Source organism: Drosophila obscura, unplaced genomic scaffold (genome assembly GCF_018151105.1).
Source record: "Drosophila obscura isolate BZ-5 IFL unplaced genomic scaffold, ASM1815110v1 contig_30, whole genome shotgun sequence".
NCBI lineage: Eukaryota > Metazoa > Arthropoda > Insecta > Diptera > Drosophilidae > Drosophila > Drosophila obscura.
The window spans coordinates 2216791-2237054 of NW_024542818.1; the positions used below are offsets into that span (position 1 = coordinate 2216791).

General features: G+C 44.8%; 1 protein-coding gene across 3 annotated transcripts in view; it reads left to right on the forward strand.

Moving 5' to 3' along the window:
- The window catches only part of LOC111076917 (breast cancer anti-estrogen resistance protein 1), a 36621-nt gene extending 17861 nt beyond the window's left edge, over positions 1-18760 (forward strand). For 2 of the 3 annotated variants that reach the window (XM_041594579.1, XM_041594580.1), the window contains exons 2-4: positions 7941-8084; positions 10295-10588; positions 15971-18760. In XM_041594579.1, coding sequence (XP_041450513.1) covers positions 7941-8084; positions 10295-10588; positions 15971-17821 — 2289 coding nt within the window. In that variant the 3' untranslated portion in view covers positions 17822-18760. Of the gene's footprint in view, positions 1-7940; positions 8085-10294; positions 10589-15594; positions 15706-15970 lie in introns of those variants that run through there. The other variant, XM_022370970.2, reaches the window with a different exon arrangement.
- Positions 18761-20264: the final 1504 nt, after the last annotated feature.

Consider the following 20264-nt stretch of genomic DNA (forward strand, 5'->3'; position numbering starts at 1 on the left):
GAAGTTAAAGTTGAGATTGCGTTGCGTTGCGTTGCGTTTGGCTATATATTCACATATTGTATTATCTAACAATTGGTGGCAGTGGCAGTGGCAGCGACAGTGGCAGGCAGAGTCATGTGCTACCAACCTAACGAACCTCAACGTCCACACTGCTTATCATTTTTGCCGAAGCAAACATGTCAGCCAAATGGATTAGAGAGACGTACACACACACACACACCGTACACACGGGAAATTATGGCCAAGAGAGTGTCGATAATGAGGAAAATACGACCATAAGTACAGGTCGCTCAGGTGTTGTGTCTGTGAGTGTGTCTTGGCCTTTGGCACCTCACTCTTACTGCCTCTTTCTGCTTTGCGTTGCCACTTTCCCGCTGGCCATGCACAAACGTGAGACAAATGCACTGCCCGCGGGCCACTGTTGATAAGAGGCATGTGATAAGAGCGCCGCCCCTGTGTGCTGTCACTGCCTGCTGCCATGTAAACATGACGCGAATACATCAGCAAATATGTGCGAAAAGTAAGGATTGTCTAACAATGAGGTTTGCCATGCTACCACGCTTTTTCTTTACCTGGAATTGATTTCTTTTCAGATTCAAATGGTGAATGTAAACTACAGAAATATCTATACAATATTCTCTAAATATAACGATCGTAGCAGAATAAATAAAACAAGTTCTCAGTTACAAGCAATACCCCTCTCTCTCTCTCTCTATGCGCCGTTATTTCTGGCATTGCATTGCCAGAAATTCTTTATAGTAGGGTTCTATCTCAAGGTATCTCCACAGTCGGGAATGTTGAGTATTATTCCGTCTTATTTGTTCTTTTGTGTAAGTATCTATGGGATACGAATGCGCATTGTTTGTCCGACTCTCAATGGTGTGTGGATGGAGAGGAGAGGAGAGTACGTGCACAAGTTTACATTGTGAAATATGAATATGTCATGTCACGTCCAGGACCTCACTCACACCTCCCTTCAAAAGAGAGGGGGAGAGAGAGAGAGAGAGAGAGAAAGACTGAGAGACTGACTTGACTAATTGGTCTACGAGTCGGAGATGGAGTTTGAGGAGTCCTTCAAAAGTCGTAGAACCCCAGGTGCAACATTGAGGCTGAGGCTGAGCTGAGGTCGAGACTGTATTGTTCCGAGTGTTTACTACGGATAAACAATTGCAAATTGGCCTTAAAGGCAACTGATAATTTGCACTACATTGCTCTCTGTACTCTGTACTCTCTGGCCGTATCTGAGTCTTTAGTTAATGGGCCCCCAGCCACACCGGAAATGTGTTATGGAATGAGCTTGTCATCGTTTATGGCCAACAGAGAGAGAGAGAGAGAGAGAGAGAGAGAGAGAGAGAGAGAGGGAGAGGCAGCAGTACTGTGGGGGGAGTCTTCTTCTCTCTCTAGATAAGGACTGGAGGCAAAACTGGTCGTAAGCGAGCAGAGCACCAGCAATAAAACTTATATTGTGGCTCGTAAGTGGGCTAGGCCATCATCGCCGTTCGCAGTTCGCAGCTCGCAGTGCAGTGCAGTGATTTCAGTGTGTCTCAGCCTGCGGTTACTGCTCCTCACATCACATCACAACACATCACATGGCTCAGAAGACACTTAATGGGCCCATTTACACCAAACTTACGGATGGGCTACTGGAGTTGGCTGGCGGCGAATGAATTGGATTGGATTGAATTGGCTTTTTGGACGGGGAAAAGTGCATGGGCATAAGCGATGATTGAATAACTTACAAGAGAGTCATTTACTGGTGCGATACTGCTGATTATTCATCACTTCCCAGAAGAAACTTCACTGATCTGATCTGATCCCTCTTTAAGATGTCATTTCCTCTTCATCCGTCAAGCCGTTGTCCATCCAACGTCTTGTCCGCTCACTTTCGTTCATTAACCATCATTTTGCGTGGGCCAATGCCTCAGAAGTCGGCTTATAAATAGAGCCCAAAACAGTAATCCATCATAAGTCGCCTAACGAACGATAAAAGTGCCTTAGATGCTCGTCCAATTCCATTCAGGGTTCAAGGCAACACACACACACACATTTCACGTGGGAGAAGAGATCTTCTTCAGAGAGAGAGAGAGAGAGAGCGAGAAAAAACTGGTTAGAGGAAAGAGTTTGGATGCGGAACTCCAGGTCGTAACAAAAGCCATAAGCAAACTCCAATCATACCTCTCGCATGAGTCACGTCCGGGGTATTCCTCACATCAGACCTAATCTCAAAGTCCACTTAATGACGTATTCCACGACTCAGAGGGGGAGGAGAAACCCGAGACACATCAAATACCCAAAGTCTTGAATACAAACTAATTCTCGTAAAATGTTGTAAATGAATGGAATGGAATGAAATCTATTGAACAAACTGCTTAAATTTAAATGGTTTTGTTTTTTATTAATTTTCGTTATCTTACGCATATATTATTTTGTATTTCTTTGCTTTTTTTTATGCTTTCAAGTTCTTTCCTATGCAGTAATTTTAATTGGCACTTGCATTGCCTGGGGGGGACATTTCTTTTTGTGTTTTTTTGTTTTACCCTAGAGATTTATTATTTAATGTTTTTTTCCGTACACAACATTATGTTTTAATCTTTTTGTTGGCTATCAAATGATTGATCTTTTGTTTTTATTGGCTTTCAAAGATAAAGATATGTTATGTCCAGGGGTTGGGTTCTCGTACTTCTACACTCATCTCATTGCATGTGAAAAAATCCATTATGAAACACACTCTAAGCCATAAAAATAAGTATACAACAAAACTATTTGTACAACAACAAAAAATGCTTTACAGACACGCTCGAAAATTGATTTTAGCTCGGTTGTTATTTCCGTTGATTCATCGAACGCTTGGGCTGATTGGTTAGTCGGGTCTCTCCCTCTCTATAGAGAGGCATACAATGTACATACTACTACAATGCCGGTTCGGTGCCATTTTTCTCGATTTCTCGTGGGGAAGTAATTTTGCAACGTTTTTGCCGTATTTCACTTGAAAATTTGCTGCGAAGGTCGGCAATACTTTTGCCGTGTAGACTCCGTTTTTTATTTGTTCTTTAATATTTCAAAGTCAACAATTTGGGTATTTTCCTTTGTTATTGGACCTCGCTTTACTTCTTTGCGTTTGGGTTTATTATTTTGCACAGAAGTTACTTAAGTTAATTGAAATTGGCATGTGTTTGCACTGATGATTCGGTTTTGTTTAGTGAGTCATTTCCCTTCGGTTGGGCAACGTCTTACGATCCACCAGCGATCCACTTTTGTGGTAAATTTGCATTTTTCGGGGAAGAATCGGTACGAAAAATTCCCCTTGTTGTCATGAAAAGTGTTGAAAGTTGGGGAGCTATGAGATTTATGGATAGATCATGGTAAAATGAGCGTTAATATCTCACATTACATTGTATTTTTCCCACTTTTCTTTTACAATAGCTCCCTCTTAGCTTCTTCAATCTATTCCTTAACTCTACTTGACCCCACACATCTATGATTTGCTTAATGAACCCAAAGATTCTATTAGAATATTCTATGTATATCTAGTAAAAAGATCAAAAGCTAAAGCTAGAGGGCCTGAGAGCGACTTGCCCCCAGAGTTGAGCAAGAATAATGCAAATTGAATGAGAAATACTTGGGGGGGGTGTTGTCGTCTATAGAAGGAATGCAAGATGCAATTGACTTTTGCCTCACTCTCGCGCTGCATCCCCATTGTTAAAGGGTGGAGCTGGAGCTGGAGCAGGTTCGAATGGGTGGATGGTGATTGTGTGGATCAATTGCGCTCTCATTGACTCGCTTACAGCCCAGTGGTCCGTACAATGCCTGTCTTGCTGCGACATGTGGCTGTGATGTGGAGGAGATGCTAAATTTGATTTCGTGCACTTGTCAATGCAATTTAGCATCAATGGCAAACGGCTTTCGACCCAGTCTCGCGTCTCCATCTCTCAGATCTCTCGGATATCTCAGGAACGTGTTTCTCTCCGATTGAGTTGGCCTGCTTTTTAAGTTTTATTGTCACACCGAGAGTCTTATACAGATTTTTTTTTCTTCTTTATTTCTGTTTTATATTTTATGTATTTTTTGCACACAACTTGACGAAATGTGACGAAAAGGCCGCCGCCACATGTGAGCGCGAGAGCAGTAAACATTTTGTATATTTTTATATTTTTGCTGAAAAAGAAACCAGTTCAACGCGACGACATATGGCGTTTTATTATAAACCAACAAAAATATTTTGTTCCGAAAACTTCCCAAAAACTGCCCGCTGCGGAAGAGGTTGGATTGCTGCTGCCACAGAAAACCTTTTAATCAGTCACAGTCTTCCAAGTCCAAAGTTTACTCACAAACGAACCTTGAAGGAAAGTGACGCATACAGGTGTTAAAAATAGATGAACGCCTAACCAGGTTAAACAATACGGAGGGTGGGGTGCGAAATATTGCATGGATATCGGAAAGTAGAGTTACCTCGCAAGTGGATATTCTACATTTGTAGTTGGCAGAGTTGCGTCGTTTCTACATACTTTTGAATAGTTAAGAAAAGTTAAATCCCTTTATTATTTAGTCGCATCTTTCTAGAGTTGCTTTCTGCATGAAAATACCATGCAAAGTTGCGTGAAAAGTTTTCTTCATTGACCCAAAAGCAATAATTCTCTCTTGAGAGTCACTTTGGTGATTAAGCCCAAAAAGATTCTCCACTCGGAAAGTTTTCTTTCATCATACCAAACTCTTAGAGAGGTTTCTTCCTAAGGACAAAGCTGCCCCCTCCTGGACTACGCTACTCAAGCGCTTCCCTTCTATTTTTCAATTTCGTCAAATTCTGTTAATTAAAATTGACAAAAAATATTATCTGTCACGCAAGCGAACGCTTGACTTTAGACTATAGCCACTTATCAGCTCTCCGGGGGTTGGGTTATCACTTGGGCGAACTGTCATTGCAAAAAAAAAAAACCAAGGAAAACTGCTACAATTTCTATAGGAAATATTGCCAAGACATGGGCCATTGATTGGCGTCGAGTACGGCATACCCTCCAGGGTACCAGGCCCCTCTAATGCGGTTAATGGTCTTGGAGCTCTTGGAGCGCCGTAAAGCCAAAAGCAAATTGTCATCTTTGTCAGGTCTCTGAGCCGTGGATCGGCGTAACCAATGAGGTTTTGTGTTGTTTGTGAGTTTTTGAGTGCTCATTAAGCTGTTTGTTGGCGGCTTCTTCGCTTTCGGACTTGATTATTTATGTGCCACAACGAAATGTGCAAAAAAAGTGAGGAGGATAAAGAATGTTGGGATTGAGTAATTGAATGATCTTTTGGCATGGATCAGTGCCACTCGGCAATACCTCAAAGAACACTCGAGCATAAATAACCGAAAATGAAGTTTGTTTTGCCGAATATGTTGCTTGCGCGAATTAAAACCTCGTCTGGGGGCCACAGCCACAGCTATGGGCCATTTGGTGGAGCCATTAAAAGCAATATATGAGCTGGCAGCTCTTTCACTGTTCAAAATTCGGGGTCCGAAATGAAAGGAAAAAAGAAGCAGATACAGAGCCCAAAGGCAGAAATTACTTTTATTAAATTTACTTGACTTTTTTTCGGTGATTTATGACAGCATTTATTGCCACAGCCCTGGACAGAGGAGGGATATGTCATGTGCATGGGTTGGAAATCTAGGAATGGACTGGACACTACGATACAGAATGTTACCTCTTTTCAGTTCCGTTTCTCGTCGGACAGACGGATGGATAGACAAGAAAAATGCACTAAGCAAACCAATTAAAGTCACTCTCCTCGACCAAACAAATAAACCTCTGTCAAGAAACGCTTGCCTTGGCCATGGGGCTAAGCCTAATTTTTCCTAACCCACACACAAACAGAAATTTGATTTTTGTTTGCTTCGAACGGGTATCGGACCGCAGGCGGAACTTCAATCTTCCAATTCTCAACTTTAAATATTTGCCCCTTCAATTAGCGTGGTGTTAAAAGAGTGCGAGAGATAGCAGTGAAGAAAGCAACGAAAATACATATGTACGTTGAGATACGGTGACAACCCTGGCGCTCAGCCCAACAAACATTTGCATTGTTTGCTTTCCTTTGCTTTAACATCGTTCAAGTGTCACTCTGACGTCTGACGTTGAACTTCAAGTGCGCTCATTTTCCTTTTTGACATTTGAACGCGCTTCCATCGCGCTTTCGAAATTGAAAAGTAGAATAGCCTCCGCCTCCGCCTCCGTCCGTGGCCTGGCCTGGCGAAACGGGTTTCGAAACGTACCTCCACTTACCCACAGACGAGTACGAGTATCAAACGCTGAGACCCCGAGTTGAAAGTTCACTCGCGATTGTACGCTCGATATTGTAATCGCTTCGCTTGCCGATCGCAGCTCTCTCTCTCGCGCTTTAACCGCCGTTTCCCCGCCCTCTTGCTAAGCACTATATCCGCCAAAGCTCATATTAGTCGTAGTAGTGCAAGAGGGATAGTAAGCGTATGGTAGGAGAGTGAGAGGTACACCACAAAGAGAGCGGGGGAGAACGCGAGCGTGGAGTAGGGTAGGTAAAACAAGCAAGAACGGTAATGAGTTTCAGCATTGCGACCCATCGATACCCAGTACTTGGGGATTATCTAAAGAGACCTCTTGGAATAAGTCAAAAAGAGAAGTTCCTATGCTTTTCATACTGCAAAGAAGCATTTATTCTTCATTCTGGCAGTAACTATTGTCAGTTTCTGTGATCTAAAACGCATATACTTGAACCAACTCTGTATGCCCGTTCATACTCTATAAGTACGGGGTACCACAAAAAGTACAGGAGGAAGGAGGAGCAGTCACGGCTTTTGTCGCTGCCGCGCTTTGGCTTCGGCTTCGGCTTTGAGTTCGAGTTCAAAATGGTTCGTTTTGGATTTCTTTACGAAATTAAAAGCACACAACGCTTAACCCGCGAACACAAATACCTGCACACACCAACACATGTACAGCAATTACACATGGACACGGGACATTCATTGAGAAGAAGAAAAGCAAAGCAAACCTTTGCCCCACTCGCTCTTTCGCTCCATCTAACTCTTGCTACCCCACAGGCCCCAAAGGCTGCACACTCGTGGTCAGTGATTTAGAGACAAAAGAAAAAGAGGAAGGCTGGAAAGTGTTTCATTTCAAGTGATTAAATCCGATTGAAGGAATGTTAAGGTTCGTGCAGATGATGAATGTTCCCCTGCCATAGAGTAAATTGTGGCCCGAATGGCTAGCAGAATGTGTTGAAGTTTTATGATTGGTATCAGTTCAAGGGAGTGCTACGGAAATGATCAACAAATGTCTGATTCCAATCTCTCTCTCTCTCTCTGGCTCTTGGAAGTTGCTTGCTCACATCCTCTGAGATTCCATGAGTTCTAGACAACTATCCCCGCCTGTATGGATAGGATATCTGGGATATCTCTACTCTACTGTTAGAGGCAAACCCAAATAAAAACCAAAAAAACCAACCCAAGTTGACCTGAAATTCCAGCTAAACTAATGAAGCGAGCGCCGCATGGGCTGAAGCAACAACAACAACAAAAAATTGGCATTGTTTTGCTTGCTGTCTTTCTTTTGGTTTTGGTCTTTGCAGTTTTTCTGCAGCTCTTTGTATTCCATTCCCGCAAAACATTTCGCTACCTAAAAAGAAGAGAAATATGTGTGAGTGTACGTAAAAGCTAAAGATCAGCAAACGACCAAGTTCTTATGAATGATGGAAGTTTTTGGGTATGGCAAAGCAGTAGATCGAGACAGGGACGGGACGGGACAGGGGCAGCACAGGGTCAGTGGCTGGTCAAGCCCCCGAGAAAACGTCTTTGAAATTCCATTGAAATTGTTGCTTCGCTTGCGGCTTCTCTTAGAAGTGAAAAAAACACAGCATAAATCGCCTCATTCCGCTGATAAAACTGGAGTATCTTTTTTCTTAATTGTTTCATTTTTTGTTCGTTGATTTATTTGCAGAAACTTTATGCCAAGGCCATATATGATAATTATGCAGACAGCCCCGACGAGCTGCCCTTCAAGAAGGGGGACATCCTCACCGTCATCGAACAGGACACGGAGGGCATCCAGGGATGGTGGCTCTGTACGCTGAAGAACCGACAGGTGAGTGGAAATATTTAGAGGGATCTTGGTAGAACGAGAACCCAAATCAAGTCGAAACATCTCTGGGGCCGAGCCGAACCGAACGCCCATCAAGAGCTAACAGGGAAACGCCTTCTTTTTCTTGTTTTCTTGTATTTTTCGTTCCCTTTCTTGTTCTTAAATTACGAGTATCCGTTGGGTTGTGCTGTGTCTGGGTTCTGTCTGCATTTGTAATTAAGCAATCCGAAGTCATTTGCATAACTTTTTCCATTTCCATTTGCCCATTCTTCCGTTCCTCCCGAGGGGGGAAAAAGAAACAAAAAACTCATTTAAATTTTTAATTTAATTTCTGTAATTGTTTCAACGCTTCATCATCGCTGGCACGTGGCCCAATTGATGGCGTTGCATGCAGCATGCGGGAGATGCCACATACCCCCGAGAGGCTGAGCGCCTATATAAATTACACATATTTTTTGGCACTTTAATTGTGTCTGCAACAGCCCGCTATAATAATCATCATCATCAAAATGATGGCCCCCTCTAATGCCAGAAAGGGGGATATGAGCATTACCAGACGATTACAGATTACCAAAGTGCATACAGCATTATCTTGCCACACCAACTGTGGGGCATACAACATTATCATGCCTCGGCAAATGTGTGGAGTGGATAAATAGGTCGAAGTTGTTTGCTTCGCCTCGCCTCGCCTCGCTTCGATTTCGTTGGTAAACAAAGTGATATAATTTTTCCAAGGAAATCCATATGTGCAGATAAGGAAATTCAGACCGAAATGGGGCTCATAGTTGTGATATGAAAGAGTTCTCTTTCAGAAAGGGGAAGTACCTGAATTAAAATTAAATTCTTCGACCAGATATTTCCCATTTCAACCAATTCTTTCTCTATAACCCGCATTATAACCCCTTCTTCGAGCAAAACTTTCTAAACGAAATCTCATTTATCAATGGCAAATCCAAAACCTTCTTCTGGCGAACCTTTTCCCATAGCAAACTTCAACCTCAATTTGCGAACTTGTTAATGATTTAATCTCCCACTCGCACAAATTCGCCCCGAGGCAACCTTGAACCCCTCCCTCCCTTCTGTGGCTGATTAACCCCACCAACTAGCACCCCACCGCAGAAACAACTTTTCAAACTTCAGATCACAAAAATGATCGCAAAATTTTTCCAATTTCTGCACGTCGTTCGGTGGCAATTTTTAATTAACAACTCAATTGGCGCCGCCACTAGATAGAAAAAAAAACAACCAGCCCATTGGCGGGGCGGAACGGGTTGACTGGCGATGCTGATGATGATGGTGTCAAAACATATATCAAAATGGAAATCAAAATTGGCAGGCAAGCGTTATAGATACAGATACTACTATGTAGTAGATACTATGCCACGGTCCGTTGCTGGCCGCCAATTGTCTCTAATTAAAAAGTAGCTGCAACTTTTTAATGGAAACAATTAACCCAAAAACGGACAATTGAGTGCCTGCCGACAACAGAGCAGTAGAAACGACTTAAAAAAAAAATTAAGAGAAATAGTGTTGTGTTATAAATAAAAATCAACTTTTGGCATAAATTTCGATCGCGAAAAACACATGTTGACAAGATTTTATGGTAGACTTTGATGTTGGCCGGGGGGCCAAAGCACCAGCATTCAACATCCACAGCACACAGCATTGGGAACATTTTTTTTTTGGAGAACATCTCACACCACAGATCGGTGTCGGAAAATTGCATTAAACATGTGGGACAGCAATGATCTGCAACAGATCTTAAATAGAATGACAAGGAATGCGTCTGGCAATTAAAAACAAGCGAAAAATTATTGCAATATGTTTTCCTTAGCCATTTTATTTTTTGCACTGCCGATACATACATACTCGTATATATTTTTCATTAATAATTCATTCAGCATTGAGTTGATTAAAAAGCAATCAAAATCAATTGAGATCATTGAGCGCAGACATTGAACAATGAGTGGAGGGGGAGGTAAGGCTAAAAGTTGCGGAAAAATTGAAAAAGAATTCTGCTAATAAAACCAAAGAAAGAACTTGAGAATTGAGGATGCAAAAACATTTAAAATTCCATGCGGTTTCCATCTCTTTTGGCTATTTTTTTTTTTTTGTCTTTTCTTGGCTTTCCCTTTGACTTGATCGAGTTTCCCTAACCAATTGCTTAGGCTTGTTGTTGTTGCAATTTTCACTAAATTTCTCTCTATTTTCAGGGTCTATGCCCCGGCAACCGGTTACGCATTTTGAACTCGTACGATTCGGGCTGCTTCTCGCCATCGCCGGCCAGCTCCCCGATACCCTCGCTGGCGGCCAGCACTGCGACGCTGAACAGCTCCATCTGCTCCGCGGAAATCTATGAGAATGGGTCCATCATCAGTGCGGCCTCGTCCTCAGGTGGTGGCGGTGGCGCTGGTTTGACAAATAGCCAAGGAACGAATGGCCAGGAGTCCTCATCTGGCACGCAGGGACGCGGCGCGAGACGATCGTGGCATGTCTCACCGAACAAGGTAAATATCTGTTCCGTTCCGTTCCGTTCCCCCAACCCAATCCCAGTCCCAATATAATCCTGGTTCCCGTTCCAGTTGGTTTGTCAATTTCTTAATTTTTCGCTTCGTCAGACTCTGGGACTCCGTCCGGTAGGGAGTCTGGGGGGCTCTTAATTGATTTCGTTTCTTTCTGCAACATTTACATCCTCCTGTGGCTGCTCTGTGGCTTCTCCGGTGGCTACTGAATTATGATATTTGTCGGGAAAGTGAAAGAAAGTAATTTCTGTGGCTCCTTCGGTCCATCATTACGCTTTGAGGGGTCCATCGTTCATCGTTCACCATCTCCCCCCATACCCCACACTGGATACTCCATGCTCCACACTCTCCTTTCAACTCTCCTCTCCTCACGTCAACTGCGTGTCGTAATTGTGCAATTAATAAGAGTTGCAAGAGTCGATCCTCGGTTGCAAGTTGAGGCTGTGCCTCGTGACTGTGCCTCTCGTGCTCGTGGGGCAGCACTCTGGGGGCTCTGCTGCAGCTGCTGTCCAACGGGTTTCCCCTCTTTGCATTCGGTCTTGTAATTTGCCAATTTGTCAGCTGGACATGCGTTTTATTTGCATTTCTTTCACTTTGATTTGGTTTGATTTGGAAATTAAAGGAAACGAACAATTTGCCAACGGAAGAGCACATCGAAAGATCAATAGAGAAAGATCATAAATGATGCCAAGAGATGGGAAAAACATGGAAGAGATTGATGGGGAAAGAAGTAGATGGCTGGGAGAAGATATGGCTAAATCCCTGGGAAGGCAAAAAATATTTTTGGATGGCTACAAAGAGAGATCTTTGACACTCTAGATCACAGCTAGAGCAGTCTTTGATAAACCTTTCGCTTTCATGGGGCTTTTGGGGATTCCCCATTGCCCATTCTTCGACTCTCGATATTGCATAATGCTTAAACTTAATTGACGATCGGATCACCGATCATCATTAGCACCGCATGCAAGCGGCCTTCGAGAGCGCAGCCTGAACTTTGGCATCCAATACGCCCACCATCCATGGTGGGATGGGGTCGTTCCAATGGATGGATGGGATGGGATGGTCAGTGATTTTTGATGCGGTGGACTTTCGCTTTCCCAGCGCACTCTGGAGCTGGTGGTTGGTGGTTGGGGGCTCGCAGGCAAATCAAATAAAATGAAACCCAAATTACAGAGTCGTAAACATTTCCTCGCATTATCGGCAGCTATCAATCTTAACTGGAGGCAAGTGAAACCATAAATTCAAATTCAAATTCGAATTCAAAGTAAACGCTATGCGGGGAGAGCAGTCGGAGCTGTGTAAGCTGGAGGGGGCAAGCCACAAATTGCTGCACGCCCCAGCTGCCATTTCATTGGAGGCCCCAAAACTGCGAATTGCATTGCCAGAGCTGAAGACGAAGTCGAAGTTTCGGGAGAAACCTTTTCCCCTTGGCTGCTGCTGCTGTGCTAGTCATAAAAGTCTGACAAAACAGTAAATGCTGCCCGGCCTTTGTTCATTCGTTTGTTCGATTTGATTGACTCTGGAAATCACCGCGTGCGAAGTTGCAGCTGTCACTCGAAGGCGTCAAATGGGATGTTCGAATAGAGCTTTGAGCACACACATCACACCACACTTTACCCCCATTCAAACACTCGAAATAAAAGAGTGAATCTCTGCGGCATTCCCATTGACCCATTTTCGGGATGCAGGTTGATCGAACTTTACATTTTGTTGCTTTTAGACAAGAACGAAGTTCGAATTGTGGCCTACAGATGGGAAGATATTTGTATGGATAGATGGGAAGATACATATACGAATAGAATGAGAGATCTATGCATTGATAGATAGCTCTATAAAGATTGATAGATATAGATCGATTGAACAAGAGATTGATTGGTAAAAAGATGCATATTTAAAATAGAACAGTCACCTGAAATGTATCCCATATCCCACATAGTAACCCCCTGAATATTACAAAACTTGCAAGCTGCAACGCCTTTGCCCAGCGACAGACATTCCTTGGGGCTAATTGAGAACGGAAATGTCTCGTCTAATGTTGTGCAATCGTTGGACTGCCCAACGCCACAGATACTACTCGTGCTATTCGTATTATACTTCCAGCATCCCACAACCCACATACTTAAGTATGTTTTATGGCAGAAACCCAAGCTGTTGGTGGTTTCGGAAAAACTCGCCTCCACCGTTAGACGATGGACGGGCGGCAGCAGCAGCAGCAACGGCAGCGGCAGCGCCAACAACATTGTGTGACAACTTCAAGTTCCTTGAGCCCACATACAGACTGCTCTTTGGAGCAGACTCCAACTCTGTCTGCGCCTGCGCCTGCGTCTCCGTCTTTGTCTCCTTCTTGGTCACGCACTGACCATAAAGCCAAAAGCAAAAACCCATTCGAACCAAGCCAAAAGCCAAAAGCAAACCGAACCAAGCCGAACCATAGTCAGGTGGTGGCCAAATGCAACCGCTGCTGCAAAAGCCAATGAAGATTTATGGCCAGATCCAAAAGCAGAGAGCGAGAGCCAGAGCCAGAGCGGGAGAGAGGGAGAGCCGACGACTCTTTGAGCTTGAGCAAAACATGTCATTTTTATTTTATTGCCCAAAAATGGTTACAAATGCAGGCCCCGAGTGCCGCAGCAGAGCATCAGAGCAGCCACAATAACTCTTTTTTTTTTTTCGTATTTCGGATTCTGCCGAGATTTGTGCGTGACCAAAGTTATGGCCAGAGTGTGTGGATGGGCCATCGGATCGGGCAATGCGGATTCATAGCAGAATGTGTCCAGTATGTGGAAAGCGGTGAAAAGTCTTTACAAAAGCGGAGGAGATCCGTCCGCAGCAAGGTCGTTAGTGTTGGCCGGGGGGATTACCGCATTCGACAACAGCAACAACAGAAACAGTTCCCCCCAGCTATCCAGCAGATCCTCAGATCCCTTCCCAGTGATCGTTCATTCTTTCTCCTCTTTCTTTACTTTGGATAATTAACATTTTCCATACAAATGTTTGTTGTTTTGTTTTTTCTGTTTTCGGTACGTGAGAAAATGTTGAAATCCCAAAGAACTCAAGAACTGCGTGGGCCTCTGCACCGCTACTCCCCCGCTCCTTCTCCGACTCTCTCTCTCTCCAGGGGGCAGGTGTCCGTTGATCAGAAGAACTGGAGGGAGTGATGAAGGGAGCATTGAAATGCATTCAACGAACGAAACTGCGAAACTCCCGAGATGATTATCAGCTCGTTTGCTACTGTTTTCGGGAGAGGAATTTAAACGAGAACATAAAAAGATTTGTTTTCCTGAGATCGTGTATCGGTATACACATCTCCTCCGTGTCTGTGTACACTCGAAGAATCTGGAATTACTCCTTGACGTGTGGGGAATACTACAGCATATCTTTCGACTATCAAACGCCAATTAAATGAGGGAACAACCAGCCCCCTGGGCGGACCCAACCCAACCCAAATCCAAGCCCATGGAATGCCCCAAATGTGTCATAAATCTCTTGATATATGCCCCGGAAATGTTGCTCATTTGGGTCACACAAATATAAAAACAAAAAGGAAATTTTCGCCAGAAAGAAAAGTCGGGCAAAAAATATGGGTCACAGGGAAAAACCAAGCCCACAAAAGGAAAAACAAAGAAATAAACCAAAACCAAACCAAACCCCCTGCTGGGTTGTGTTCTTCTTGGAGTTCGGTGGTGCAATTGCCGAACCCAAAACCCAATAGCAACTTTTCAGGTGGTCAAGTCTTTGATGATCTTGAGTTCTGTTTTTGTTGGTACTTCAAATGGCATTCACATTCACCGCCGGCCTCCAGCTGTCCATTCAGCTGCTCCGATTCCCCCCGATTAGATAAAAGATAAAAGAGGGAATGTTGATACGCTTTTAACGAAACCATCCCGCAGTTTGTGCAGCCTCAGCTGTTCTCTATCGCATCGCATCGCATCGTATCGTATCCCTTTTTCTTTATTTTTTTTGGCATTTTGTTGACTCGTGTTACGCGTCAATTGGCACTTCAATGGTTGGTTAGAACAAAAGGGAAACACAACTCTGGCAACCCGATACGAAATGGCGGGGAGAGGACTGCAGCCACAGCCACAGCCACGAGTGTCCACTTCAGGTAGCATTCTTTATTTATTTATTTATTTGTTCCTCTATTCCCCTTTCTACAGATCGATCCTCTCTTTTAGAGGGGTTACTTCCTGGCGTAACGGTTTACTTAATTAGGAATCGATTCATTTCGCTGGGCTGCGGCGGTAGGCGTGTCTCTTCCCTCTGCGGTGGTACGTGCCTCGCTTAATCGAATAATTTCACATATGCCGCAATAATATTTCATCATTCGACGGCGGCAGCATATGGCCACAGATCGCATCCCCTCGTTCCTAGACTAGGCTTATGGGGAGGGTTAGGTTAGGGTTAGGCCTTGGCATATATTTATAAACTTAACGTTTATGTTGTACTCGGTATTAGTTTTCCAATTTGGATTATGTGACTTTATTGTTATGCAGTTTGCGCTGAAAGATTAACTTCTTGTCTAGTCTCTAATCCCTTTTTTATGGCAAATCAATATGGCTTGAAAAGCAATTTGTTGAAGGGTTGTTTGATATATAATTCGATATATTATATTTCTTTTCTATTATACTTGGTTCCTTTTGTTCTGCAGGAAATGAGTTTGCCATCATATCATATATTATCCATGCATGAATAGTTCATTCTGGTTACAGTTCTCAATTACCATAATTATCCATATAATTTCCATTCATTATTATTACTCGAATTTATTGTTCTTCTACGAGTATACAATATGAAGTATTGCGGGGGGTCCTTTACCTTGACACTGAACTGCCTTGAACTGCAATCGACAGTAGAAATGTCCTTCCACTTTGCTTTCAGGGCGCATGTGCCGCTAAATTCCCATTTTGTAAAATTTCCCCACTTGGCAAACGTACGACTCCGTCCGTTTACAACTCTCTTTTTGGGGGCTGCAGTCGCAGTCGTGTCTTTCCCTTTGAACAGCGACGTTTTTTGTACGCCAGGGTTTTCCCCTATTTTTTTAAAACTTTTTATACTATTGCATTTATGCAATAATTGAGAAACCAGATGTGATAATCAGACAGCAGGTGAGAGAGACCCCAGAACCACCAAACCACAACCAGAAAGAGAAACACTTCCCTCTTGGTAGACGGTGGTTCATTCACAGGAATCGCCAGACAGTCAGACCGAAACAGCAGCAGCAGCAGCAGCAAAGAAAATCGATAAACCACGGGTGTGGGTTGCAGCGTGGAATGCGACTAGTAGTAGTCGTCGTAGTAGTAGTAGTAGAACCACCCATAACTGCTTCAATAGCGACTAATCTATACGTTTTGCTCTCTGGTTTCTCTTCAGGTAATTACACCACAGAGACACGGTGATGTCTACATCTACAACTGCTCGCCCACATCATTGCCTGGAGGGGGAACAGGAGTCCGCACATCGCACCAGCAGATCTACAGCAACCAAAGCATATACCAGAACCTCTCCATGATGGCAGCAGCCCAGCAGAATCAGAACGTTGGTAGTGGCAGCGAGTTCGAGACGTACGACATACCCAAACCTGCCACGCCCGTGCCGCTGAACTACGACAGTCCCAAGGGCGGACATCCGAGGACACCCACATCGATCTCCGGACTGGGGGCGCGCTTCGAGTCGCTGAAGAGCGTGGCCGCCTCCATCGAGGAGGAGTCCTACGATGTGCCGCGACCACTCATCAGCAGCAGCAGCCTGCTGCAGCAGCAGATGACGCCGAGCAGTTCGGCCTCGTCCCTGCTGACCAGCGACAGCCTGTCTCTTAGCTTCTCCAGCTCGAACCGCTCCTCGCTGGCCAACATGCCCGACTACGATATCCCGCGCCGCAATCCGCTGCCCGTGCGCCGCACACCACTTCAGCCGAGCGGCCTGACCTACGACTTCCCCCTGCCGCCGCTGCAGGAGCAGGAGCAGCGCCTGACCAGCACCCAGAGTAACGGCAGCAGCAGTCCGGCCGCCGTCAAGGAGCTGCCCCTGGAGCTGAGCTCCGCCCTCGAGACGCTGGCCAAGCTGCAGTCGCAGACCACGACGGCCATCACGCGGCTGCTCAGCTTTGTGGTCCCCAATTGGCGCATCCGCAGCCAGCTGGAACCGGCCATAATGGAGCTGAAGCTGGCGGCACTTCGCCTACGCACGGCCCTGCACGACCTGGCCGAATTCGGAGAGGGAGCCCTGGGCAATGCCACGCGCTCGGAGGACCGCAATCTGGCGTTGAAGTTGCGGCCTTTGGTCCGGGCCCTGCGGGACGCTAACAAGCTGATACACGATTCCAGCGAAGCCCTGGACGCACAGGGCGGTTGGTCTGTGGATGTGCTGGCGCGGAGCGACGAGAAACACGGCTGCCGGCCGCCAGATTCGCTTGATCAGCTGATGGCCTGCGCACAGACCCTCACCGAGGACGTACGCTCTACCACCAGCTTTATCCAGGGCAATGCATCGCTGCTCTTTAAGCGTCTGCTGCCCTCTGAACAGAACGGTGGAAACGGCGCCCCTGCGTCCAGCGATGGATGCATTCGAGGCAGTGCCGAGTGGCTCGAAGACTACGACTACGTGGCCTTCGAATCCAAGGATGCAGCGGCCAAGAAGAACCAATCGTTGCGTGAGGCCATTCCCGTTGGCCTGAAGACGCAGTTCGACACGGTGATCCGGACCGCCGAGAGCACAGCCATGGGAACGACGGGGGGAGTGAGCTCAGTGCCCACCACACCGACGGCGGCCACGCCCTGCAAGTCGCCGGAGATGACAGACAAGGACAAGAAGCTGGTGCGCTACTATGCCCAGCAGATCTCCACGCACATGGGCAACCTGATGCAGGCGATCGACTCGTTCCTGGAGACCGTGGAGAAGAATCAGCCGCCCAAGTTCTTCATTGCCTACGGAAAATTCGTGGTGGTCAGTGCCCATAACCTGGTGACCATCGGCGACAACGTACATCGCAACATTTCGAAGGAGGCGCTGCGCGAGAAGATCCTCCACTGCACCAATGGCCTCTCCGATGCCTTAAAGACCTGTGTCCTCAAGTCGAAGAAGGCGGCGGCCCACTTCCCCAGCGGCAGCGCCGTGCAGGAGATGGTCGACTCGGTGGTGCACATCAATAGCTTGGCCAGGGAGCTAAAGACGGTCATGCTGCAGGCGGTGCATCTGTCAACGGTCGCCGGAGTGGGAGCTTGAAGAACCCTATCGTCCGTCATCACGGCACAGTATTACCAACTGGTGCAGCTTCACAGTAGCCCTGCCCGTTACGGGCACAGGATCAGTGTGTAGCGATTGCGTAGACTTGCCCAGAGTCTTCCAGCCTGGCAGCGCAATGTTCCTTAATGCTTCGTCCATGCATTATTCCCGGCACATCCCTCTATATAGAGATGCATGTACATCTGAAATTGGCATATCCCTACAGCAGACAGAGTCGTCTGTCGCTTTTATTTTGCATTGTGATATTTTTGAGCAAAACATCTGAAAATGCACAGCACCCCAGCAGCAGCAGCAGCATCAGCATCAACCCTACGATCGCACGATCTCCGCATGAACCCGACTATAACTATATTTATAGATTTAGATCCCTATTGTTAAATACCCATCAGAAAGTCAGTCGCCTAGTTTTAGTTTCGATTCCTGTACATAGTGTTTCGCCCATTTTAGCTTAAGACTTTTGTAAATTTCCATCTTCCTAGCCCTAGCCCTAGCCCTAGCCTTAGCCCTAGCGCACATCATCCGCCAGCATCAGCCCCGCTCATAGCCCACGCCATGCGCACAAACAATGTTGTGTCAGTGAAGCATTTCAGCGTAGAATACTATTATATTTGTATACCCTAGAGATAATAGTCGTACCATATTATACATATGTACACATTTATTTACGTACATAACCTAGGCATGTAGGCATATACAAGTACATACATACATAGTCAAAATCTGAAAGATTTACATTCAACATTTTGCATTTGCGCCATGGCAATTTAGTCATCAATATACAAAAATATACACATTAGCATTAACTACCATTTAAACTGTAAACAATATGGATAATATCATATAGTATGATTGGAACGAGGGACGGTGTCCGGTCCAAGCTTATTCTATGCAAAGGGAATATAATTATATTAAAACATACACAAACATTGTTTGATTTCTATTATGGAATAGTGTTTTTAAAAGACCCGCTAATTAAACTCAAAAATTAGTGATATCGGGATAGAGAAATGATTTCCGATCATAAACATACAACGATTAACCCATTGTCGTCCAGTAAGTAATTCGATATATGTACACACGAATATTATGAAAATTGAAACATTTTTTTCTCATTTCCGGTGAAAGATATCGTTGTCATATATTTTTTTAAGTTAAGTGGAAGGATGGATCTACAAGAAGAATATACAAACAGTGTAATATTCCACGGCTTAAGTGAAGTTTTTTCACTGTTTAAATAGAGGGGGGTTCAGTGGACTAAGTCTTTATTTTCTTCGGTATATTTAAAAAATGATAATTTCTTTTGGTATTTTTCTGAATGTGAGTCCTCGAAGGACCAACATTTCCAGGATTTTTAGGATCCAAACTGTCCATCGGCTAAAGTTTTCCCCCAATCCAATGGAGGCGTGGCCCGCCCTGATCAAACGAAAAATTGCGAAGGAATAAAGGATTTATAACGATTCCAGGACAATATTCTTATTGTCCTTGACGTCAAACGGTGGGGGACTTTCTCCCGATCACGAGAAGGCGTGGCACGCCCAGATCGGACTGGAAATGGACGAGTTATACGCATTTTAAATAATGCTGAATAATAAAAGAATTGTAGTTCCAGATTTCTCCGTCCCACTTATTACCCACTCAAAAATGGGGGCACCACTGTGCAAATAAAAATGTTGTTGCTGCACAGTGGCGCCCCCATTAATGAACGGTGATTTCTCGAACTACCATACTTTAGTTCCATCCGTGGCCGTCGGTCATAGTGGGGCACCACTGTGCAACAACAAAGTTTTAATTTGCACAGTGGCGCCCCCAGTCATTGATCCTTGGTCCTTTATAAGGACTCCACAAAATCGAGGATTTTCTTCCGATCACGAGGACACTTACGCGTAGGACACGAATGAAAAATGACAGAGAAAAGTAAGTATTTAGGACTGGGGGAAATATCCTTGATCCTTGGTCCTTTATAAGGACTACACAAAATAGAGGATTCACTTACGATCACGAGGACACGTACGCGTAGGACACGGATGAAAAATGACAGAGAAAAGTAAGTATTTAAGACTGGGGGAAATATCCTTGATCCTTGGTCCTTTATAAGGACTCCACAACATCGAGGATTTTCTTCCGATCTCAAGGACACGTACGCGTAGAACACGAATGAAAAATGACAGAGAAAAGTAAGTATTTAAGACTGGGGGAAATATCCTTGATCCTTGGTCCTTTATAAGGACTCAAAAAAAACGAGGACTTTCTTCCGATCACGAGGACACGTACGCGTAGGACACGAATGAAAAATGACAGAGAAAAGTAAGTATTTAAGACTGGGGGAAATATCCATGATCCTTGGTCCTTTATAAGGACTCAAAAAAATCGAGGATTTTCTTCCGATCACGAGGACACGTACGCGTAGGACACGAATGAAAAA